Source organism: Coregonus clupeaformis, chromosome 27 (genome assembly GCF_020615455.1).
Source record: "Coregonus clupeaformis isolate EN_2021a chromosome 27, ASM2061545v1, whole genome shotgun sequence".
Classification (NCBI taxonomy): domain Eukaryota; kingdom Metazoa; phylum Chordata; class Actinopteri; order Salmoniformes; family Salmonidae; genus Coregonus; species Coregonus clupeaformis.
The window spans coordinates 22,419,242-22,445,289 of NC_059218.1; the positions used below are offsets into that span (position 1 = coordinate 22,419,242).

At 41.8% G+C, this 26,048-nt stretch overlaps 1 protein-coding gene across 1 annotated transcript in view; it reads right to left on the minus strand.

Annotated features, from left to right (window-relative positions):
- Nucleotides 1–26,048, minus strand: part of si:dkey-112m2.1 (transmembrane protein 132C) — a 243,809-nt gene that overhangs the window by 94,825 nt on the left and 122,936 nt on the right. The window contains exon 4 of the mRNA XM_041850784.2: nt 4,907–5,093. Coding sequence (XP_041706718.2) covers nt 4,907–5,093 — 187 coding nt within the window. The remainder of the gene's footprint in view (nt 1–4,906; nt 5,094–26,048) is intronic.

Below are 26,048 nucleotides of genomic sequence, written 5' to 3' on the forward strand. Positions count from 1 at the left end.
ACTTTTTGGGGGATACCTAAAGGGGTCCCAAAATTCAAAATCAAAAAGCTAAATGAGCCATGGTATGACCATCTTAAAACAATCCCCCCCCAACCCTAATTGCTCCTGTAAGTCTCTTTGGATAAGAGCGTCTGCGAAATGACAAAAAAATAAGTCTATAAATGTTAATGGGAGAAAATCTGACCTGGATGTTAGAGTGGGGCCAGCCAAAGGTTAAAGACAAAGTAGAAATCTACATGTTGCTGTCCTGGCTGAATACATAATTGTTTGTGGGGGTGAAGTGCTTTCTCACCAATTACCGTAATGAAACCCAGAGCTTAGAACACTATTTGCAATTTGGAAAATCAAATAAAAAATCTGACTGCAGCGTACATATTTATTTTCATAGAGAAAACTAAAATCCACAACCCAAACAACACTGAATGCCAAACAGTTGCAAACATTTTATCATAAATAAATATTCATTATCGTAATACATTTGGCTGTCTAGAGTCCCTTGCTGATGCATCCATCTGTTTTTTAAAAGGATTATCCTGGGTCCAAACTCAATTACCTTCTCAATCATGGAAAGTACAGAAAAGCTCTATTAGCCAAATTACAGCCAATTAAAAAGTGCAAGCTTAGTGTTTAACCCTAGCAGAGAGGTCTGGGCTTTCAACATGGGACTTCAGCTTGTTCACCTCACTACTCAAACACACTACTTTTAAAATGGCCTCCAAGCTTGACAGCCAACACACAATGATTTTATCATTACGTTCAAAATTCCTCTCATTTACAATAACAGCAATTTGTCTTTCCTCTGCTTTTCCAGGCGCAAGCAGTAGAAAGAGACAAAGACATAAAAGAAAATCAATGACACAAGGGATTAGAATTGCAAAGAGAGGTAAAACAGCAGGTGTCAGCTTTGGAGAGAGGAGAGACAAAGTCTCCTGCAGAGTGCAGTCCGCCATGTGAGGTAAAGCTGCACACACACACACACACAGACAGATGTAGTAGGGCCCAGCCCCCGAAGTGACTCTTCTTATCAACTAACTGTATGCAAGGATTCCTTTGTGTTGTCTTAGGAATTCATCATTCTCTGTGTTGATCTTGCTAACCCCCATTGTCACACATCTGAGAAGCAGAGGTTATGTTGTGATTACATCATGTAGGTCTGATATCTGATTGGAGGTTAACTTTCCAGTAACACTATCGGTCAACAACTTTGATTTTTAATCCAAACAACTCAGAACCTTATAAAAGGGTCTTAGATATATTGTTCTTTCTCTTATGTTCCTGACTTTCTGTGGTGAGATACCTACGCTCTTTCTTTCTCTCTCCCTCTCCCATGAGCTTTAGGTCATAGCACAAGCCATGGTTTCTTTCTCTCTCTCTCACACTCTTCGACCATGCTTGGAATAATGCTTTGTAATGCGTATTCATTCTTTGTAACGTAAGCTTTATGCCTTGTATGTGAATCCATTCATTTTACAAAGTAATTAAATACACTTGTGTTTAGAATTCCATTCTCAGATATTTCTTCATTGCCTATTACTGTAACTCAACTATAGTGTTCTTGCATATTGCTATTTATCTAATGGAGTCATAATTGAATGGGCTAAATGCATAGTCTTATTACGAGTCGCATGTGAGGTGTATATAATATACATGATAAATCTTTCTACACTACAGTAAACAATTAGGAAATTGTGGATTATATCGATAACTTTGAAGGTACAGTAAATGGCGACTTCCGACTTGTTGTATCTTATGGATACTTTGGACTAAACTTGAGTTTATTCCATTCGATTCCCCAATATATAACAAATACATACCTTACGTGATGGCAAAGATGCCAGCAATTTATATTTTTGAGTTATGGCAATCTCTTATTATTGATATGATCAAAAAAGATGAGAAAGGTCTTACATTTAATTTGACTAGGGATGAAATTCTTAATTACTGGCAATATATTGGCATGCATAAGAAAATTAATCCCAGAGGACATCAGAGTGCAAAATAGAGCAGTTGCAAGCAGAACTTGCAAGCAGAATTGATTTTACTAGGTCATTTTGACAAGATGCGCAGAGAGATTTGTTAGAACAGAGCTCAAATAGGCTCCAAAGTGATTTGTCTGTTTCGGATACAGATAGTGGGATGGACACACAGTCAGTCCAACCTACGGGTGTGGTGTGCGCATCCATGCCGCTCTCTGGTGTGTGAGCGGGCCAAGCTACCAAAATAGCCCCATTGCAGTTATTGAGACAGGTACAGAGGCTAATCGCTAACAGCCCACAAAGTGGTGTTGTGATTTATGTAAAAAGAAAAGGCATATGGTCGGGCGCTATTGGAACCCAGGCAGAGGAAATCCTCCTGCACATTTCAGGCAGCCTGCCGGCCCACAGAGTAAAACCAATTATTTACACAGAACACAAATATAACCGCAACATGCAACAATTTCAAAGACTTTACTGAGTTACAGTTGATATAGGGAATTCAGTAAATGGAAATAAATAAATTAGGCCCTAATCTATGGATTTCACATGACTGGAAATACAGATTTGCATCTGTTGGTCACAGATATGGTACCTTTAAAAAAAAGGTAGGGGCGTGGATTAGAAAACCAGTCAGTATCTGGTGTGACCACCATTTGCCTCATGCAGCGCAACACATCTCCTTCGCATAGAGTTGATCAGGCTGTTGATTGGGGCCTGTAGAATGTTGTCCCACTCCTCTTCAATGGCTGTGCAAAGTTGCTGGATATTGGCAGGAACTGGAACACGCTGTCATACACATCGATCCGGAGCATCCCAAACACGCTCAGTGGGGTGACATGTCTGGTGAGTATGCAGGCCATCGAAGAACTGGGACATTTTCAGCTTCCAGGAATTGTGTACAGATCCTTGTGACATGGGACCGTGCATTACAATGCTGAAACATGAGGTGATGGCGGCGGATGAATGGCACGACAATGGGCCTCAGGATCTCATCACGGTATCTCTGTGCATTCAACTTGCCATCAATAAAATGCAATTATGTTTGTTGTCCGTAGCTTATGCCTGCCCATACCATAACCCCACCGCCACCATTCATTGTAGATTAATTGTTCTTTCTCTTATGTTACTGACTTGCTTTGGTGAGATACCTACACTCTTTCTCTCTCCCTCTCCCATGAGCTATGGGCTATGGCACAAGCCATTGTTTCTTTGTCTCTCTCTCGCTCTCCCTCTCTGACCATGCTTAGAATACTGCCTTGTAATTCTTGTTAATGCTTTGTCCAGTGCCTTGCAAAAGTACTCATCACCCTTGGCGTTTTTCCTATTTTGTTGCATTACAACCTGTAATCTTATTTTGATTTCATGTAATGGACATACACAAAATATTCCAAATTGGTGAAGTGAAATGAAAAGAATTCTCAAAAATAAATAACGGAAATGTGGTGCGTGCATATGTATTCACCCCCTTTGCTATGAAGCCCCTAAGTAAGATCTGGTGCAACCAATTACCTTCAGAAGTCACATAATTAGTTAAATAAAGAACACCTGTGTGCAATCTAAGTGTCACATGATCTGTCACTTGATCTCACCTGTTCTGAAAGGCCCCAGAGTCTGCAACACCACTAAGCAAGGGGCACCACCAAGCAAGCCGCACCATGAAGACCAAGGAGCTCTCCAAACAGGTCAGGGACAAAGTTGTGGAGAAGTACAGATCAGGGTTGGGTTATAAAAAAATATCTGAAACTTTGAATATCCCACGGAGCACCATTAAATCCATGATTAACAAATGGAAAGAATATGACACCACAACAAACCTGCCAAGAGAGGGTCGCCCACCAAAACTCACGGACCAGGCAAGGAGGGCATTAATCAGAGAGGCAACAAAGAGACCAAAGATAACCCTGAAGGAGCTGTAATAGGACCACTTTAAGCCGTACACTCCACAGAGCTGGGCTTTACGGAAGAGTGGCCAGAAAAAAGCCATTGCTTAAAGAAAAAAATAAGCAAACACGTTTGGTGTTCGCCAAAAACCATGTGGGAGACTCCCCAAACATATGGAAGAAGGTACTCTGGTCAGATGAGACTAAAATTGAGCTTTTTGGCCATCAAGGAAAAGGCTATGTCTGGCGCAAACCCAACACCTCTCATCACCCCGAGATCACCATCCCCACAGTGAAGCATGGTGGTGGCAGCATCATGCTGTGGGGATGTTTTTCATCGGCAGGGACTGGGAAACTGGTCAGAATTGAAGGAATGATGGATGACGCTAAATACAGGGAAATTCTTGAGGGAAACCTGTTTCAGTCTTCCAGAGATTTGAGACTGGGACGGAGGTTCACCTTCCAGCAGGACAATGACCCTAAGCATACTGCTAAAGCAACACTTGAGTGGTTTATGGGGAAACATTTAAATGTCTTGGAATGGCCTAGTCAAAGCCCAGACCTCAATCCAATTGAGGGGGGGTGAATAGTTATGCACGCTCAAGTTTTCTGTTGTTTGTTTCACAATAAAAAATATTTTGCATCTTCAAAGTGGTAGGTATGTTGTGTAAATGAAATGATACAACCCCCCCCAAAATCTATTTTAATTCCAGGTTGTAAGGCAACAAAATAGGAATAATGCCAAGGCGGGTAAATACTTTCGCAAGCCACTGTAACTTAAGCTTTATTCCTTGTATGTGAATCCATTCATTTTACAAAGTAATTAAATACACTTGTGTTTAGAATTCCATTCTCAGATATTTCTTCATTGCCTATTACTGTAACTCAACTATAGTGTTCTTGCATATTGCTATTTATCTAATGGACTCAGATAATTAATTTAATGGGCTAAATGAATAGTCTTATTACGAGTCACATTTCAGGTGTATATTATATACATGATAAATATTACTACACACACACACAGGTACTCTCTTTCTGGTTCCTCACCATTGCCAGTGGCACAATGCCACCCAAGTCCTGTGGTGCCAGGTGGATGAGGGTCTGGACCTCGTCAGTGAGGGAGCTGGTGGGAGGGTACTCCACCTGCCACATCACCACCCGGCTGCCCAGTGGGTCCAGTAGCCCGTTCACCTCCAGATCAACCTGGAGGACCCTCTGGTAACCCGCCTCCGGCCTGGGGGGAGAGGGGAGGGGAGAGGGAAGGAGAAGGGGAGGGAAAGAGAGGTGTTTTTTATTTGTATGATCAATTGATCTTGGGTGTTTAGAAAAGGCATTAAGGATGTATTAGCATTAGCATCATCAATAACCATGTTTCCATCCACAGTTTCTATGCATGTAAAGTCATGGCGTATAAAGAAAAATCACGGCAAGTGTGATGGAAACAGGAAGTGTCGGTCCAATCTTAGGAATGTCAACAGACAATTTGTTATTTCGACATGGTGAGATCTTTTTTTGTCGGTAATTGTATTATGCAAAGTATTGCTGGGGAAACAATTTCTAGAGCAGTTGTTGATAGAATAACCATCATGTCGAGGTAAATTTGCAGACACAGGATGCTATTTTGTGTGGTCCTCCCACTGTGACTTGGAAAAGCATGCACAGTTTAGGCTACAAGGTGGTGACAGTGCACGGTGATGAGCTCGATGCTCCTTTCCAATAAATATTGAGCATTTTAATTTGTATGCTAGTGACATTATGATCGATGCTTAGCTGCCAATTAAAAATAAAAATGATCTTGCTCTTATCCATCTCATCAAATAACCTAACCTTTCCAGTGTCCACTTGTCTAGAGCATGCGCGAAAACCAGATTGGGCAAGTTTGTCATTTATCGCAACAGTTTGTGTGACAAAACTATTGGTAGAGTGGAAAATGCAATGGAAACACATTAAACTCATGTTTTGGTAACACTTTATTTAGATAGTCCATCTGTAGATGCTCTACAGACTATATACAGAATATCAGTAACATGTCAACTGCAAGAGCATCTACAGATGGACTATCCAAATAAAATGTTACCCATGTTTTTTATTCGGTCCATGAACAATTAAGCGCAAAAGTATTTTATATGTGCCCTACGTCATTACGCACATTATATCCGCTACATCTGGACATATTTTTTCATGTTGATTTGATAATATTCACATGAAAATCGGTCGCAACTCGGATGGAAACCAATTCAGACAAAAGGAGACGCAGACATAGGGAAAATTGAGTGCCAAACAGACAAGTTTTCCTAAAAAGAGGAGAGCTGTTAAATAGTATAACATGTATCCACCGCAACCCAACCTCTGTTCAGTTCAGTTCTGGCACACACTCCCCCAGAAGCATGAGGGAGAAAAAAGCAATTTACTTTTGTTCGTCCTCCATGGCACATTTCACAGAGAAAGATCTCATCTGAAAAACATTGTCTCTCCACTGATTGCGACGCAAACAAAGCAGGAAAAACTATGAATACAAAAATCCTAAACTCTGATTTCCCGAGCCTTCAGTTTGATCAGCCTGTCTGACTGTCTGTCCCCCTGGAATTCTCTATCTATAAAACTAGATACAAAAGTAAACATCCCCGGGAAACAAACATTGTACAAGGCATTGTGAAACTATAACTTGCAACCGGGATCTGAAACTTGCTGTCAATTCTGTGTATTACATACAAACAAACCCTCTTGTGTAACTGTATTTTTTATGTGTGTATAATCACAATTTAAGTGCAGGCTGAGATGCCACATAGTCTTCAAAGTAAGTGCAAACTCAGACAGGCATTTTACAATCCACAGGAGAATACGTTGGGTTGGAAACTGATCTCTGTATTGTATTGTACCAACTACCAAATTGTGTCCTTATAAGTGTCATGTTGTGCAACAGGGTCAATGCCCAAAATCCACAAGGCAAGAACACTGATCCAAGGTCTTGGAGCTGAACATTCTAGTTGAGCATATATTCCATTTAAGACTCCCAGAACTTGTTCTAGTTTACCATTTCGGAAAGTTACACCCACACTTCAAAGACTGGTGGTCGGTGAGATCAATGCATAATGAGAGCTTATGGGTGCAGAGTTTTGGAGGACAGACTGCAACGTATGACGACACCGCACTGCAAAAATGATTCCGCTCAAATCAACTCTGACAATTTAATCTCACAAACTGTGAATAATCTGTATGTTTGAATAGAGACGTATATTGCCACATTGACAAGCTAAAGGATTGGAAAAAGATACAAAATAAATACTTAACAGACACGTATTACATTAGTTATGACTGTGAAATTATCCACTTCTGCCACTCACACACACACACACACACACACACACACACACACACACACACACACACACACACACACACACACACACACACACACACACACACACACACATAGTGTGTGTCCAGCAGAGGGCAGTGTGTTAGCTGGTGGCTGGTACTGCCACATAATGTGTTTGGGATGATAAATGGCTGCAGCCTGCTGGCCAGAGAGGTCAGCCTGCTTTATTCTGTGTCTCATTATAAACATAACCATACTGTGCCCTTTCAATGCAGCCAGAGAGAGGGAGCAACACTATAGTCTAAGAGTCAGCTACCTGCTTCTTTTTCTGCTGCTTCTGTTTCAAGATGCATGCCTGAGACGGACAAAGACTGAAATAAATAGGGTTCTAGCTAAGAATAAGCCACACAATGCCAAGTGTACTGTAGTTACTGTGTGAGAGTGATGTGTTAAGAGCGTGGATATTAAGGACTTTCCTGGATCTCTGCTCGCTCTGAGCAAACAGCAGTCAAGAAAAAACATATGCATTCATGAACATACACACCTGCTTACAAAAGCATGCGTACACACACGTAGGGACACACAAGAACTCACTGTTGGGCTTAGTGAGATTCCTCTCCAGAGGAGAGCTGCGGTGACAAAGGGCTCCAGGAATTAAAGTTTGACAGAAAAAGATGAAATACTAAGATGTAAGCTACCCAACACAGAGGGCCTATGCAGCAGCTGTGTGTATTCTTTATGCCTAACACCTTTATGAATGGGCCGAAGAAACCATAGGAAGTAAGGCAACTTTGCTATGGAGACTCCTTTCAGGCACAGCAACGATTTGGTTAGCAGTGACAACAATGATACATCAAAAGAACAGAATAAATTTCAACACAAAGCTGCCGAGTGGAGCGGGCTGTTTCTGCAATGCCGCAGTGGGCCTGTTTGTGTGAGTGTGAGTGTGTGTGTGTGTGTGTGTGTGTGTGTGTGTGTGTGTGTGTGTGTGTGTGTGTGTGTGTGTGTGTGTGTGTGTGTGGGGGGAGAAATGAAACATTTGGGACCATAAAGGTAGAGGCAGATGAAATGTAGCTAGGCAGGAATGTGCGCTAATCCCTGGAGGATTCTCAATTCCTATAGTAAGGGCTTGTACTCTGTGCTGGGCTGGAAGTTGCCTGAGGCCCAGACCTAGTGGGACAGTAACCCAGACAGAGTGCTTCTGTCTGGGGCAGCTCTGGGAGGTACAGCCCCCCCACTGAGGAAGCGGGGAACACAATCAGGGAGCCAGCATGGGGGCCAAGACCTGGAGCTTTACAGGACGGAAGTGGGCAGTTGAAACACACACACACACACACACACACACAGGCACACACACATCACCACAGGACACAGTGAGGGAGCAAAGGAGGAAAGATCGGATTACGAAGGACAAAAGACAGTGTGAAATATTACCAGATACTGATCACTCTTTAATGAAGAGGATGGGACTGGATTCATAAAGATAAGCTTTTGAAGGCTAGAGCTTCTATGCGATGTGTGCTTGAGTGAACATACATTGAGTGTGTGTGTTTATATGCATGCAAGCGTGTAGGGGTAGTTACTTTGTGACAGAATAGCTGCCGGGTACAGGAAGTGACACTGCTATAGGGAAAGGCAGTTATTTCTAGAGGGAGTACGCCATTCATTTATATTTTACATTTTAGACATCAGCCTGACACCTGGGAGGAAATAACGGTTGTGACTAGATGGAATACAGCTATGACCGGAAGTTACTTTTTCGTAGCAGGTTAGGAGAATTTACGCAGCAGGTTAGGATCATTAACGTGGCAGGTTAGGAGACTTAGGTAAAGGTTAGGAAAAGGGTTAGGGTTAGCTAAAATGCTCTCTTAACCAGCTACGAAAAGTCACTTCCGGTCATAGATGTACTCCCTCTAGTCACAACCGTTATTTCCTCCCAGGTGTCAGGCTGATGCCTAAAATGTAAATTAAGGGCATATTATACTGTAACGCTCTCTAAAGTACAAAAGGCTCCGGCCCTGAGGCATTTAAATTAGGCGGTATAGCCCACTGCGACCAAACAGCTTCGGGACAAAGAACATCCACACAGGTATCATTCATACACAATGGTTTAAAGAGGTCTGAATGAGGAGAGCGTCACCAAAGACATAGATTCTGGATTCTTCCACAACACTGGATTCAAAGCGAGCAAGGAATACTGCAAATCATGACTTCACTGCATATACCACATAAACATATAAACACACTTGATTAAATTATTGCTGCCTTAAATAGATAGCTTTTGAGATTGTTGATTAGTATAATAATAAGTTAATTGTTGAGTACAAAGGAGGCTGGTGAGAGGAGCTAAAGGGGGACGGGCTCATTGTAATGGCTGGAATTTATTTATTTATTTTTATTTCACCTTTATTTAACCAGGTAAGCCAGTTGAGAACAAGTTCTCATTTACAACTGCGACCTGGCCAAGATAAAGCAAAGCAGTGCGGTAAAAACAACAACAACACAGAGTTACATATGGAATAAACAAAACGCACAGTCAATAACACAATAGAAAATCTATATACAGTGTGTGCAAATGTAGTAAGTTATGGAGGTAAGGCAATAAATAGGCCATAGTGCAAAATATTTAAAATTTAGTATTAACACTGGAGTGATAGATGTGCAGAAGATGATGTGCAAATAGAGATACTGGGGTGCAAATGAGCAAAATAAATAACAATGTAAATAACAATATGGGGATGAGGTAGTTGGGTGGGCTAATTACAGATGGGCTGTGTACAGGTGCAGTGATCGGTAAGCTGCTCTGACAACTGATGCTTAAAGATAGTGAGGGAGATAAGTGTCTCCAGCTTCAGAGATTTTTTCAGTTTGTTCCAGTCATTTGCAGCAGAGAACTGGAAGGAATGGTGGCCAAAGGAGGTGTTGGCTTTGGGGATGACCAGTGAGATATACCTGCTGGAGCGCATACTACGGGTGGGTGTTGCTATGGTGACCAATGAGCTAAGATAAGGCTGGGATTGTCCTAGAAGTCATTTATAGATGACCTGGAGCCAGTGGGTTTGGTGACAAATATGTAGTGAGGGCCAGCCAACGAGAGCGTACAGGTCACAATGGTGGGTGGTATATGGGGCTTTGGTGACAAAACGGATGGCACTGTGATAGACTACATCCAATTTGCTGAGTAGAGTGTTGGAAGCTATTGTGTAAATGACATCGCCGAAGTCAAGGATCGGTAGGATAGTCAGTTTTACGAGGGCATGTTTAGCAGCATGAGTGAAGGAGGCTTTGTTGCGAAATAGGAAGCCGATTCTAGATTTAACTTTGGATTGGAGATGCTTAATATGAGTCTGGAAGGAGAGTTTACAGTCTAACCAGACACCTAGGTATTTGTAGTTGTCCACATATTCTAAGTCAGACCCGCCGAGAGTAGTGATTCTAGTCGGGCAGGCGGGTGCAAGCAATGTTCGATTGAAGAGCATGCATTTAGTTTTACTAGCGTTTAAGAGCAGTTGGAGGCCATGGAAGGAGTGTTGTATGGCATTGAAGCTCGTTTGGAGGTTTGTTAACACAGTGTCCAATGAAGGGCCAGATGTATACAAAATTGTGTTGTCTGCGTAGAGGTGGATCTGAGAGTCACCAGCAGCAAGAGTGACATCATTGATATACACAGAGAATAGAGTCGGCCCGAGAATTGAACCCTGTGGCACCCCCATAGAGACTGCCAGAGGTCCAGACAACAGGCCCTCCGATTTGACACATTGAACTCTATCTGAGAAGTAGTTGGTGAACCAGGCGAGGCAGTCATTTGAGAAACCAAGGCTATTTAGTCGGCCAATAAGAATGCGGTGATTGACAGAGTCAAAAGTCTTGGCCAGGTCAATGAAGACAGCTGCACAGTACTGTCTTTTATCGATCGCGGTTATTATATCGTTTAGGTCCTTGAGCGTGGCTGAGGTACACCCATGACCAGGTCGGAAACCAGATTGCATAGCGGAGAAGGTACGGTGGGATTCGAAATGGTCGGTGATCTGTTTGTTAACTTAGCTTTCAAATACTTTCGAAAGGCAGGGCAGGATGGATATAGGTCTGTAATAGTTTGGATCTAGAGTGTCATCCCCTTTGAAGAGGGGGATGACGGCGGCAGCTTTCCAACCTCTGGGGCTCTCAGACGATACGAAAGAGAGGTTGAACAGGCAGGTAATAGGGGTTGCGACAATTTCGGCGGCTAATTTTAGAAAGAAAGGATTGTCTAGCCCAGCTGATTTGAAGGGGTCCAGATTTTGCAGCTAATTTCAGAACATCAGCTATCTGAATTTGTGTGAAGGAGAAGCGGGGGGGGCATGGGCAAGTTGCAGCGGAGGGTGCAGAGCTGGTGGCCGGGGTAGGGGTAGCCAGGTGGAAAGCATGGCCAGCCGTAGCAAAACGCTTGTTGAAATGTTCGATTATCGTAGATTTATCGGTAGTGACAGTGTTTCCTAGCCTTAGTGCAGTGGGCAGCTGGGAGGAGGTTGTCTTATTCTCCATGGACTTTACAGTGTCCCAAAACTTTTTGGAGTTAGTGCTACATGATGCAAATTTCTGTTTGAAAAAGTTAGCCTTTGCTTTCCTAACTGATTGTGTATATTGGTTCCTGACTTCCCTGAAAAATTGCATATCGCGGGGGCTGTTCAATGCTAATGCAATGTACGCCACAGGATTTTTCTGTGCTGGTCAAGGGCAGTCAAGTCTGGGGTGGACCAGGGGCTATATCTGTTCTTAGTTCTGAATTTTTTGAATGGGGAATGCTTATTTAAGATGGAGAGGAATGGAATAAATAGAACGAAATCAAACACATCAAAAATATGGAAATCACGTTTAACTCCGTTCCATTGATTCCATTTCGGCCATTACAATGAGCCCGTCCTCCTATAGCTCCTGCCATCAGCCGCCTCTGGTTGAGTAATACACCCAACATCACCGCACTGTTTGCTGTGACCTCCCTCCACAAATACTGAATCATAACAGTAATGCTGTTCAGTGAAAGGACTGTGTTACATTCCCTGCTGCGTTAAACATGTCATCCAATATATATATATATACTACCAGTCAAAAGTTTTAGAACACCTACTCATTCAAGGGTTTTTCTTTATTTTAACTATTTTCTACATTGTAGAATAATAGTGAAGACATCAAACTATGAAATAACACATATGGAATAATGTAGTAACCAAAAAAGTGTTAATCAAAAAATTTATATTTGAGATTCTTCAAATAGCCACCCATTGCCTTGATGACAATTTTGCACACTCTTTGCATTCTCTCAACCAGCTTCATGAGGTAGTCACCTGGAATGCATTTCAATTAACAGGAGTGCATTCTTAAAAGTTAATTTATGGAATTGATTTCCTTCTTAATGCATTTGAGCCAATCAGTTGTGTTGTGGGGGTATACAGAAGATAGCCCTATTTGGTAAAAGATCAAGTCCATATTATGGCAAAAACAGCTCAAATAAGCAAAGAGAAACAACAGTCCATCATTACTTTAAGACATGAATGTTAGTCAATACGGAAAATCTGTGCAGTCGCAAAAACCATCAAGCGCTATGAAGAAACTTGCTCTCAGTAGGACCGCCAAAGGAATGGAAGACCCAGAGTTACCTCTGCTGCAGAGGATAAGTTCATTAGAGTTACCAGCCTCATAAATTGCAGCCCAAATAAATGCTTCACAGAGTTCAAGTAACAGACACATCTCAACATCAACTGTTCAGAGGAGACTGCGTGAATCAGGCCTTCATGGTCGAATTGCTGCAAAGAAACCACTACTAAAGGACACCAAAAAGAAGAAGAAACACGAGCAATGGACATTAGACCTGTGGAAATTTGGCCTTTGGTCTGGAGTCCAAATTTGAGATATTTGGTTCCAACCACCGTGTCTTTGTGAGACACGGTGTGGGTGAACGGATGATCTTTGAATGTGTATTTCCCACCGTAAAGCATGGAGGAGGAGGTGTTATGGTGTGGGGGTGCTTTGCTGGTGACACTGTCTGTGATTTAGAATTCAAGGCACACTTAACCAGCATGGCTACCGCAGCATTCTTCAGCGATACGCCATCCCATCTGGTTTGGGCTTAGTGGGACTATCATTTGTTTTTCAACAGGACAATGACCCAACACACCTCCAGGCGGTGTAAGGGCTGTTTTATCAAGAAGGAGAGTGATGGAGTGCTGCATCAGATGACCTGGCCTCCACAATCCCACGACCTCAACCAAATTGAGATGGTTTGGGATGAGTTGGACCACAGAGTGAAAGAAAAGCAGCCAACAAGTGCTCAGCATGTGTGGGAACTCGTTAAAGACTGTTGAAAAAGCATTACAGGTGAAGCTGGTTGAGAGAATGCCAAGAGTGTGCAAAGATGTCATCAAGGCAAAGGGTGGCTATTTGAAGAATCTCAAATTTAAAATATATTTTCATTTGTTTAACACTTTTTTGGTTACTACATGATTCCATATGTGTTATTTCATAGTTTTGATGTCTTCACTATTATTCTACAATGTAGAAAATATTCAAAATAAAGAAAAACCCTTGAATGAGAAGGTGTTCTAAAACTTTTGACCGGTAGTGTAGATGAAAGAGAAAGAGATAGAAGAACAAGTGGAAGAGAGAGAAGATGACAAGCAGAATATTGGAAGTAAAGTCTGTCTGTACTGTATATGGGGGAATGTAGCCTACACTGCCTAATTTGACTGACAGCGTCTATCCAATGTAACATGATATTCCTAAACATATCTGCTATGTACATAAAATTCAATTCTATATCAATTCTATTTATCAGGCTGCTGTGCATATACACAATGCACATCTGAAGCGTGTCTCTGATCTGCATGGGCCAGCCATGAGGCATGTCCTGTCACACTCTAGTGACTCTACCTCCAACCACTAGGCCAGGCTTGTCAAACGGGGTGGCTACTTTGAAGAATCTCAAATATAAATTATATTTTGATTTGTTTAACACTTTTTTTGTTACTACATGATTCCATCTGTGTTATTTCATAGTTTTTATGTCTTCACTATTATTCTACAATGTATAAAATAGTAAAAAATAAAGAAAAACCCTTGAATGAGTAGGTGTTCTAAAACATTTGACCGGTAGTGTATATGTGTATGTTTGTTCTATGTACTGTATGTATAATATTGTCATATTGTAATATTTAGTATGTACATGCAATATTGTATGGGTTTGCACCCTGGCTGAAGATGAAGCCTGACTATTAGAGAGTCAGTATTTACCCAGAGCAAGATCCTAAAAAAGCTAATTCATTACTCCCCAGCATTTACTCTGACACTGAGCTTGAATTCTCCAGTTTTCAGCCACAGGACGACACTTATACAATACATTATTGATATTAGAACCAGTCAGTGTTCAAATGTTACCAGACATCACATGAATATGGACACCAAAGCAGGGAGGAAGCCAACCCCCCTCAGGCTATTGGTTGAGAGTGTAATGGGAGTGCCAATGAGCTATGGACTATGGAGGGTCTGAAGAGGGTGCAAAATGGCATCAACCAACCCCAGAACAACAACGATCCAATCCGGTTGTGTCTCCGGTGCTTGGGGGTGTCTCGGTCATGAGCAACTGTGAGATTCCAGTGAGACTCCAGTGAGATTCCAGTGAGACTCCAGCAATGTTCCCTTTAAGCTGCACTCGTACACGGGCACACAGCTCCCCGGGACTGCCGCACAAAATAAATATCAGCCCCCGCAGAGAAGCACAAGATTGAACTTCACTCAACTTTCTAGAGTTTTCCCCCTTAGTTAACACTATCAACATTTCCCTTTACTGTGGGAATTGTGATCGAATCAACGCAATATTAGGCACTTTCAATGCAACATACCGAAACAAAACGAACTATGCAAGACTTAGAATGCAAAACTAACTATGCAAGAGATTTTGTTGTAGGCAGAACGCATCGGAGTAGGATTCTATTGCATTGGCATGCACGACTCAGCCCGTACTGGGCACAGATCGGTGCGGCATAACTAATCAGAGCTGCAGTAGGCCTATATGCAAATAGACCATTGCCATATATGGATCTGTATCATTCACTTTGAACTGGACTGTGTTTACAGCATGAGCGGTTGTGAGTAGATCACTTGTTTTGAGATCAAAGCAGAGCTGCATGTATTCACGTGTGCACATATGTTCATATCCGTTGCTAGCTACTGAGTTATTAGCCCAGTTATAGATCATTTGTAGTCAGCAATGGGGGAGTGATTGCTTCCTACAAGAGCACAAAATGTGTACATTTCTAGACATCTTTGAAAATTGAGTCTGGTAAAGAGCTTTATTTTGTCTTAAAGGGGCAGTGTTTATTTTGAGACAGGCTTGAATAAGCTAAGTAGCTAATAGGCAGAGGGTAGCATAATTTGTCTGATTCTCCGTAATAATGGTATGGGAATAATAATGCATTTTATTTTGTAAAGTAGTTTCTTGCATCAAACAACAACATTTTCAGTCACCTCCTTGTCTGAAGGACAAATAGATAAACAGGTTAATGTTAAGCCCTGCATGTTTTTTTCTAAAGTCTCATGGGCCTACATTGTAGGCTGAATGATTGAACAGCTATCTCCATGTTAATATGTTATGGGATGCATTTTCTCCATTGTTTTTGATAGTAGGACACTCTGGTAGGCCTACATTATGATCAAATAGCCACAGTAGCCTACTTGACCACTGTCTGAAACTGTAACTTAAAGCAGGTACAGTCACAGTGTTCACAGTAAATGCGAGCTGGAAGTTGCACAGAATTTTCACAACGTTCAAGTTTGCGCTCAGCAGACCTGAAATTTGCTCAGTGCCGAAAAAAATTAGAGGGAACATTGGACTCCAGTGAGATTCTAGTGAGACTCCAGTGAGACTCCAGTGAGATTCCAGTGAGACTAGTGAGACTCCAGTGAGACTAGCTCTCATGTCTGCTGCAGTAATACGTGTGTATGGGGATCAAATTAGTATGCCAATGTTCCATGTTGTACGTTTATGTGTGCATGTACTGATAACAGCCAAAACAAAGGAAATGCCAACATAAAGTTTCTTAATAGGGCGTTGGGCCACCACGACCCACCAGAGCCGCCAGAACATCTTCAACGCGCCTTGTCATAGATTCTACAAGTGTCTGGAACTCTATTGGAGGGATGTGACCACATTCTTCCACAAGGAATTCCATAATTTAGTGTTTTGTTAATGGTGGTGGAAAACGCTGTCTCAGGCATCGCTCCAGAATCTCCCATAAGTGTTCAATTGGGTTGAGATCAAGTGACTGAGATAACCACACCCTTTAAATCCCCTATGCTCCTTTGAGACGCCTCTTTCCAAGTAACTGAGATCTAAGGTGACCACATTTAAAACACCCAAATGTGGGACAATATGATGATTTTGCGGGACAGTGTTGCCTACATGAATAAAAACATTTGGCAGCACCATCTCTCCCCCCCCCCCCAATCAGATTCATAGGAATATGCATTTAGATCTTCTTGAATTATTGTTTTGGGAGCAAAATAGAGCAGATGGTGTTAAAAAATTATATAGCCTTCCAGTATTGCTGTTTCAATCAAAGCACATTCTGCCTAGTGGCGCGCGCAGTTTTGGCCACATGATCATTTTTGGGGGACTATTCAGCAACCATCCTAAAATCTCATAAGAAATTAGGTGGTGTTTTTGGTGTAACAGTAACGTTATACTATACTATTATATTTGGTTCTGTTATGTAGAATACTAATTAATAATTATGTAATCTTCCAAGATATTGATTCAGCTTTTATCTAACTTTACTAAACAAGCACCATTCTGAGAAGTGGAAGAGCGACGCCTTGTGCAACATTTGGTGATACAGAGAGACCACGTGTGGCTGTTTTATGGAAATCTGGGAATATTTGGCCAAGGAAACATTTCTGGTTGGTCTCAGGGAATTTAAAACAGTTAGGATGCGAGACTTTTAAAACGTGATTGAGTACTGTAGCAGAAAATATGTTAAATGAGCAACTCATGAGCATGGAGAGCCTCACAACTTTTATGAAATTACCTTATATATATTTTTGTCTTATATGGCTATTTACTTACTTTTGTAGCTTTTCATCAGAAGCACGCTTTTTGTAAATAGTTATGAGGCCTAACTGTCCTCTCCAAGTTTAGCTGGAAATTAGCCCGAAAGGATTTGAGAAATAAAGTATGATTGGTTGACGATAGGCCTATGACATTAGCCTACAGTACCTCTCATCTTGCGCTGCACAGAATATCAAATCTCAACACGATTGGAGAAGTGTTCAACATCACCATTAGGCTTAGGCTACCACATCCTTATGATATATATGTTTTCATAAACGCAATGTGACTGACTGCAAGAGACAGGTTGGAATGTGTGAAATACAGGACAAATTGACATTTTTTTCTAAATTGGTGGTGTTGAATTTTTTTAATAAAATGCAGGATATAATTGTTTAGTTGCGGGACATGGGACAAAGGGCCAACATGCGGGACTGTCCAGCACAATCTGAGACATGTGGTCACCCGACAGATCTCTCCAAAATAATGGGCAACTGGGCATTTGACCCTAAGCATGATGGGATGTTTTAATTGCTTAATTAACTCAGGAACAACACCTGTGTGGAAGCACTTGCTTTCAATATACTTTGTTTCCCTCATCTACTCAAGTCTTTCCTTTATTTTGGCAGTTACCTGTATGTACTTTATGTACCTACCTTCTCATTTGCACTGCTGGCCCAGCAAAATGGCTCCTTGTGCAATAAATAAAGTATTTTAAATTGAGTTGAATTGATGGTAATGGTTCAGCAGCAGTGGAAAGGGAAGTAACAGCAACGCCCCAGCAGCCACTCTCAGGAGAGCAGTGGAGGCTGGTGAGAGGAGCTATAGGAGGACGGGCTCATTGTAATGGCTGGAATGGAATTAATGGAATGGAGTCAAATGCTTTGTTTCCATGTGTTTGTTGTGTTTGGTAAAATGTCCATTGATTGCATTCCAGCCATTACAATGAGCTCATCCTCCTATAGTGCCTCCCACCAGCCTCATCTGCAGGAGAGTGTTCATGACACATTACTGTCCATATGTTCAGGCCTGTTCACAGTGAAATGGACAGACTGGGAGGAGAGGACTCCATGATGAGGCTAGGCCAGGGCAGCTAATGATCTTCGACCGGTGTTTTGGCTTACTGCCCTGCATACTGCTTGTATCCACAGCACTAAATTCCGAGTTGGTGTCTCCCACTTGTTTAGTAAAGTGCAGCCAGGATCCATAGTGAGTAAGTCCTCCGCCTTCTCTCTGTTCATCGTACTGGTGCATGTGTGATCAAGTCTGTGTTGCTTGTGTATGTTTGCCATTTCACTGGCGGAGCTTGTTTTCAGGAGGCAGGGTGTGGGTTGTGTTTGCGAACTCATTTTAGCTCACAAAAAGCTTGTAGCATGGCTAATACTAGACAGAAAAATGCTGCAAAGCTCAATGCGGAAGAGGAATACGTATCAAGCACTACACTCCATGAACTACTCGATCAACAAAAATAGTTCTATAAAGATCTAATAGATCTGCAGGAAAATAACTTTCTCTTTCCTGCAACTCTTTATGGATTCTACCAACAAAAGGGTTGATGATCTGTTTAAGGATGTAATGGAATTTAAACACAGTTTGGCATTTACGTAGTCAGAGGTGCAGGAGCTAAAGGACACGAATGTCACCAGCCAGACCGCATTCAAAATCATGTCTGAGGATTTCACAATTTTCCAAAAAACACTTGACAAGCACTCTTCCAAAGGAGACTACCTCGAAAACCAATCGAGGCGCAATAACATTTTAATCGATGGAATTGAGCATGTAAAGACTGAAACTTGGCATGACACAGAAGTCAAGGTCAAGAAATTCCTGGCAGATCAACTCAAACTGGACCCTAAACTCATCGAGGGCGCATAGGAATGTCACTTTCTTCCCCGATTAACGGCCCAGATCTATAGTGGTGAAACTGCTCAGGTCCAAAGACGAGGAGATTCTCAAGAGAGCCAAGTGCCTGAAGAGAACCAAAATCTTCATCAATGAAGACTTCTCTGAAAAGGTACACCTCAAAAGAAAATAACTGCTGCCACGACTAATTGAAGAACGAAAAAAGGGCAACATCGCATGCCTGAAGTATGATCAGCTGGTCATTACCCCCCCTCTCGTAGGCCTATGGCAAGTGACCCCGCTATAGTCCACTGATTTGACACACACATACACACACATATTTACTCTACTTTGTTCATATGTTTCACCTAACCTCATGACCAAAAACACACATTGCTCTAAATGTCATAACCCTCTGAAGTCTTCAGTGGTGTTATGTCGACTGTGTCAATGTGCATTCCATAGGAAGTGCAGCCCTATTGATAAAACTAACACAAACGTATGGTTGTATTGGACATATGAGGCATGCACTTCTATGTTTCCGTTTCACTCTCTGGATGATTCTGACTGTGTATCTCTCTTTGTTGGGCAGGATATCAACCCTGATAACATGGTCTTCAACCCATTAGATATTAATGAAGCGAATGATAAAAATAATTATTGTGTTGATCTAGATTCAAATTTCCTGAAATTTCCCAGAAATAAGTCTATCACTTGTGATTACTATAATATTAAGCAATTTAACAACCTGTATAGCAGTTTATTTAATTCCAAGACAAACTTATTTTCTAACTTTCATTTCAACGTTCGCAGTCTTCCTAAAAATCGTGACCACCTTGTTCATTATCTGTCTTCTCTCAGTCATTAATTTTCCATTGTTGCCCTTTCAGAAACATGGTTATGACACGTCTCCTTATAATGCTGTTCACCGCTGTAGAACATCAAGAGTGGGAGGAGGAGTGGCCATTTTTGTTCATAAACATGTTCAATTCTTTGGAAGAGAGGACCTCGCACTTAAATCTGATGACATTGATGTTGAATCTCTTTTCATAGAAATTCCCTCCTGTTCATTTATTGGTGGTAAAAAAGTGGTAATTGGATGCATCTATCAGCCACCAGATTCTGGTAGTTAAATAGTTTCACTGGTATTCTTGCATCAACCTTGGGTATAAAAATGAAGATAAAACGTGTTTTCTATTGGGTGATTACAACATACATTTATTTAAAAGTGAAAACCACTCACTGACATCTGATTTTTTGAATACGTAATACTCCAGCTATCCCCTCATCTGTAAGCCCACAAGAGTGACGAGTTCATTTGCCACCCTTATTGATATTGTTTTTACAAATTATTTGAATAATGTGGCTAATAGAGATATACTTTATAGAGACATTTCTGACCACTTTCCCATTTTCCACTTCTCTTTGGCAGCTGGAAATGAACAGTTGGGATTGATTAGTAGCATTAAATGTAGAATATGTAATATGCTTTGTTTAACTGATTGAACAAACCTTTAAAAAAATGGTTTAATTATAGTTGTGGTGTGGTTTTCATATAATTCCTTTTGGGCTTCCAATCTCACCTGCACACCCTTTTTATCAGTTTTTTATCTGTACTGTTTTGTCTTTAACTTATTTTCTTTGGTGCAAATGAATAAAACCTAAAATCTAAATGAGTGGAGCAGGTACTATAGTAGTAAGCCAAGCCAGATCATGGCTGCATTGTAAAATGCCAAGGACACCTGTCTTAGTGAGTGACTGGTACACCACTAAAGACAGTGTTGGAGTAATTTATGTACAAGTGAACATAAGGTATGGTGTTCAATCATGTCAGAGAGCTAAACAAAACACTGACAAGCTGTGTATCCTAAAGCCATCTGTAATCATACAACATCCAGATAACCCTTAGAGCAGTACCTTTCACCAGAGAAGAGAGAGACCTTAGACTCCAGACATTTTGCTTCCCATAAAAAGTAAGACATCATACTTCCTCCTTAACGCTACCATAAAGAGACAACAATAACATCAAAAACAAACAGCCTCTAACTCAACCCTGGTTATTGTGCTTTTTCAAACTAGGCCGGTGATTAAACATTCACAACATACCCCTTCTGCTATATGATGTGAGTCTCTCGGCTGTAATAATGTTTACAGATTCAGGATGAAATTGTGCTGTGGACGTCAGATAGTAGCCTAGCGCTGGCGTGGATATGAAGACATATGTGACTCGTTTCAGGAAACTAGGAATATGTTGCGCGTCACTACTTCACAGGAGAGGCATTTGAACATAAACATTAATTTTTTTATCAAAATGCATTTTTTGGCATAAATGCCTTCTGGAACATCTGAACTTTCATGTGCCTTAATAACAAACTTGTATGCTATCAGTAAATATAAATACAATTGTTAAAATTCGAGCCTAGTTGGTTTAGCCACGGAAAAAGACAGGAACCTTCACGCTAGCCATGATTGGCTGAGATAATGGATGGGCTGGACATGCCGAGAGATGAGTTCGGATTGGTCTGCCATGTAGCACGCTTCTGTCTATGACAAAGGGCTGCTCAGTATGTGTAGGTAACCTTTTCTAACGTGTTTATTTTTGAAGATATCACGAATAACTGCAAAAGTAGACAGAGTTGGGCCTCCCGAGTGGTGCAGCGGTCTAAGGCACTGCATCGCAGTGTTGTGGCGTCACTACAGCCTCGGGTTCGATCCAGGTTAGGGAAGGGTTTGACCGGGGGGGCTTTACTTGGCTCATCATGCTCTAGCGACTCCTTGTGGCAGGCCGGGCGCCTGCAGGCTGACTTCGGTCGACAGTTGAACGGTGTTTCGGAGGACGCATGACTTGACCTTCGCCTCTCCCAAGCCCGTTGGACAGAGTTTTGAAATCAGTGGAATGCCCGGTGGAAGCAGAGTATGATAGCTAAGGAGATGGAGAAAATTCTAGCGTTTGATTGCAAATATGCGGAGGGAGAGTCGAAAAGAGAACACACCGAAGGCTGTTGTATAAAACACCTGTCTCCGGATTACATCTTCAAACTAATGGCAGCCATCGCATCCGTGACAGAGGGAGAAGCGTTCATCCATGTATACAGGTAAGAGAGTCTAGCTAGCTATATTTTCAGATATTATAAGTTTCAAATTTTGTCAGAAAGTCATTTTTATCAAGTTAAAGCGTACTGTTGGCTCGCTAGCTGGCTGGCTCGCTAGCTAACGTTACGTGTATGATCTGTGTAGTAATATTATTCGTATCTCAGAGCTATTTGCATTGCTAGTTACAGCCTAATGTTAGCTAGCTAGCTAACATTGAATCTACTTGGTTAGCTACCTGCAGATTCATGCAGGGTAGTAACGTTATGAGTTGGGATTATGGTTAATTGTTCAGCTAGCTAGCTAGTTACATGTCTAAACAAAAGACTCCACTATGCAAGGTACCATTTCACTGTACCGTTTACACCATCTGTAACCGGTGCATGTGACAAATAAACTTAGATTTTATTTGATATAGTGTGTGTTTACCAGAGATGGTAATGTGAAGAACAGCATGACCTGCACCAAAGTCAAATTAGGATATAACGTTAGGCCAACGAGACAGGGTCCAAGTTTTAAAATTATCAGGTAGAATGCCCTGCTTTTAATTCGTCACACTCACAACCGTAAGCTATTTTCTGTAATTAGCTTGCCATTAACTTGTAAATATTGATCTTCTTTTGAGTTTATTTTCCTGTAATAATGAATAAAAATGATTGTTAAAGTTAAAACGTTGTCAGCTATATGATGTTGTTATTATTTGAACTGGCTTACCAGCTAACTTAACGTTAACTAGCTAGCTAACAAGCTTGAAACAAACCAAAACGTTGTTTAGAAAGTTGCTTTTAGCTGCCTGGTTTGCTAGATTGACATAAACAGTACATTCGGAAAGTATTCAGACCCCTTCCCTTTTTCCACATTTTGTTATGTTACAGCCTTATTCTAAAATGGATTAAATAAATAAAAATCCTCAGCAATCTACACACAATATCCCATAATGACAAAGCAAAAATAGGTTTTTAGCACATTTTGCAAATGTATAAAAAATTAATAAACAATACCTTATTCACATAAGTATTCAGACCCTTTGCTATGAGACTCGAAATTGAGCTCAGGTGCATCCTGTTTCCATTGATCATCATTGAGATGATTCTACAACTTGATTGGAGTCAACCTGTGGTAAATTCAATTGACGGGACATGATTTGGAAAGGCACAGACCTGTCTATATAAGGTCCCACAGTTGACAGTGCATGTCAAAGCAGAAACCAAGCCATGAGGTCGAAGGAATTGTCTGTAGAGCTCTGAGACAGGATTGTGTCGAGGCACAGATCTAGGGAAGGGTACCAAAAAATGTCTGCAGCATTGAAGGTCCCCAAGAACACAGTGGCCTCCATCATTCTTAAATGGAAGAAGTTTGGAACCACCAAGACTCTTCCTAGAGCTGGCTGCCCGGCCAAACTGAGTAGTCGGGGGAGAAGGGCCTTGGTCAGGGAGGTGACCAAGAACCCAATGGTCACTCTGAGAGAGCTCTAGAGTTCCTCTGTGGAGATGGGAGAACCTTCCAGAAGGACAACCATCTCTGCAACACTCCACCAATCAGGCCTTTAAGGTATTGTGGCCAGACGGAAGCCACTCCTCAGTAAAAGGCACGTGACAGCCCTCTTGGAGTTTGACAAAAGGCACCTAAAGACTCTAAGACCATGAGAAACAAGATTCTCTGGTCTGATGAAACTAAGATTGAACTCTTTGGCCTGAATGCCAAGCGTCACATCTGTAAGGAACCTGGCATGATCCCTACGGTGAAGCATGGTGGTGGCAGCATCACGCTATAGTGATTTTTTCAGCGGCAGGTACTGAGAGACTAGTCAGGATTGAGACAAAGATGGACGGAGCAAAGTACAGAGAGATTGTTGATGACAACCTGCTCCAGAGCGCTCAGGGCCTCAGCCTGGGGGCGAAGGTTCACCTTCCAACAGGACAACGACCGTAAGCACACAGTCAAGACAACGCAGGAGTGGCTTCGGGACAAGTCTCTGAAAGTCCTTGTTTGGCCCAGCCGAGCCCGGACTTGAACCCGATTGAACATCTCTGAAGAGATCTGAAAATAGCTGTGCAGCAACGCTTCCCATCCAACCTGACAGAGCTTGAGAGGATCTGCAGAGAAGAATTTGAGAAATTCCCCAAATACAGACATGGCAAGCTTGTAGCGTCATACCCAAGAAGACTCAAGGCTGTAATTGCTGCCAACGGTGCTTCAACAAAGTACTGAGTAAAGGGTCTGAATATTTATCATAACAAAATGTGGAAAAAGTCAAGGGATCTGAATACTTTCCGAAGGCACTGTAGCTACTAAAATCATTTTCAAACAGATGGGTTTATTGGTGTTAAAATACACCAGTTATGCTATTTTGGACTATCAGGCTGCTGATGTCATGCATGTGAATCCTTAAAGAGATGGGTGGGGCTAAGGCTTAATAGGTTGTGAATGATGCTGAATGGGTGTAGACAAAGAGCTCTCCAGTACGTGTACCAAAATATTCAAGGAACATTTTCTCAAAAGTGGGGTTACAAATTGATCAACTTTCAAAGCAGAATTACTTTCCCATTGTTCCTCAACTGTAGTGTATGATATACCATTTTCTAGCTCTGAGTCTCTACTTTTATCCAATGTAAAAAAACACAATTTAAAATGTTGCTAAATAAGACCGAATCGAGCCGGTCGGTCACATATGAGGACGCTAAAACGCTAATTGCAGTCATTCACCGGCACGTTCCCTCTCCTTCACTCCGACAGAGCCGGGGATGAGACAGCGGTGGCCTCTCCCGGCACGCTAATTCATGTTCTCCGTGCCGTGAGCGGCAATGAGCTCCAATCGCCATCAGTGGCTGCAAGTAATTAAGCAGGGAAATGCACACACATGGGAATCACATGTTCGTGCTCTCAGGCACACCATGGCTAGAAGAGAATCTCCATTAAAACGGTCACAGTCACAGCGCTGCTCTGCACCTCCGCTCCTCCTCATCAGGCACAATAGTGGATCATCTACCATGCATGTCAGGTACTCAGATGCTGCTGCCTGCTTTATTTATTTTTAATGAAACCTAATACAATTTGGAGTTCTCTTTGATTGAGGGGAGGAATTGATAAAAAGGGAAGCGTGAGATGGAAGTTTGATCGGAAATTGTAGGAGTCGAACGTGACATCGGATGACTAATTAAAGGAACTGAATCTAATGGCTAAAACACATGGTTTTACGCACAGCACACTCCCCCAGCCAACACATATCGTGTTACACACAACTCTGCCCCCCAGACAACACACATAATGTTACACACAACTCTGTCCCCCAGACAACGCACATGTTACACACAACTCCCTCCCTCAGCCAACACACATCATGTTACACACAACTCTGTCCCCCAGACAACGCACATGTTACACACAACTCTGTCTCCCAGACAATGCACATGGTGTTACACACAACTCCCTCCCCCAGCCAACACACATGAAAGAGTGTTAAACACAACTTAGCTCTCTCCCCCGACCAACACAGGAACAGGGAGGTACTGGGATTTCACATTACTATATCGCTAATCTCGTCTCTCTTTCTCTGTAGCAATTGAGCCTAGGGATAAGGTTACTATATCCCTATTCGGACAAACATACACATACACACAAGCACATGGACACACATGCATGCAAACACACGCAAACACACAAACACAGAGACAGAAAGAGAGATTGAGAGAGAGAAAGCAAGAGAGAGAGAGACTATGCCAGCATACACGTCACACACATACAGTACCAGTCAAAGGTTTGGACACAACTACTCATTCAATTTTTTTTATTTTTTTAAAAACTATTTTCTACATTGTAGAATAATAGTGAACACATCAAAACTATGAAATAACACATAT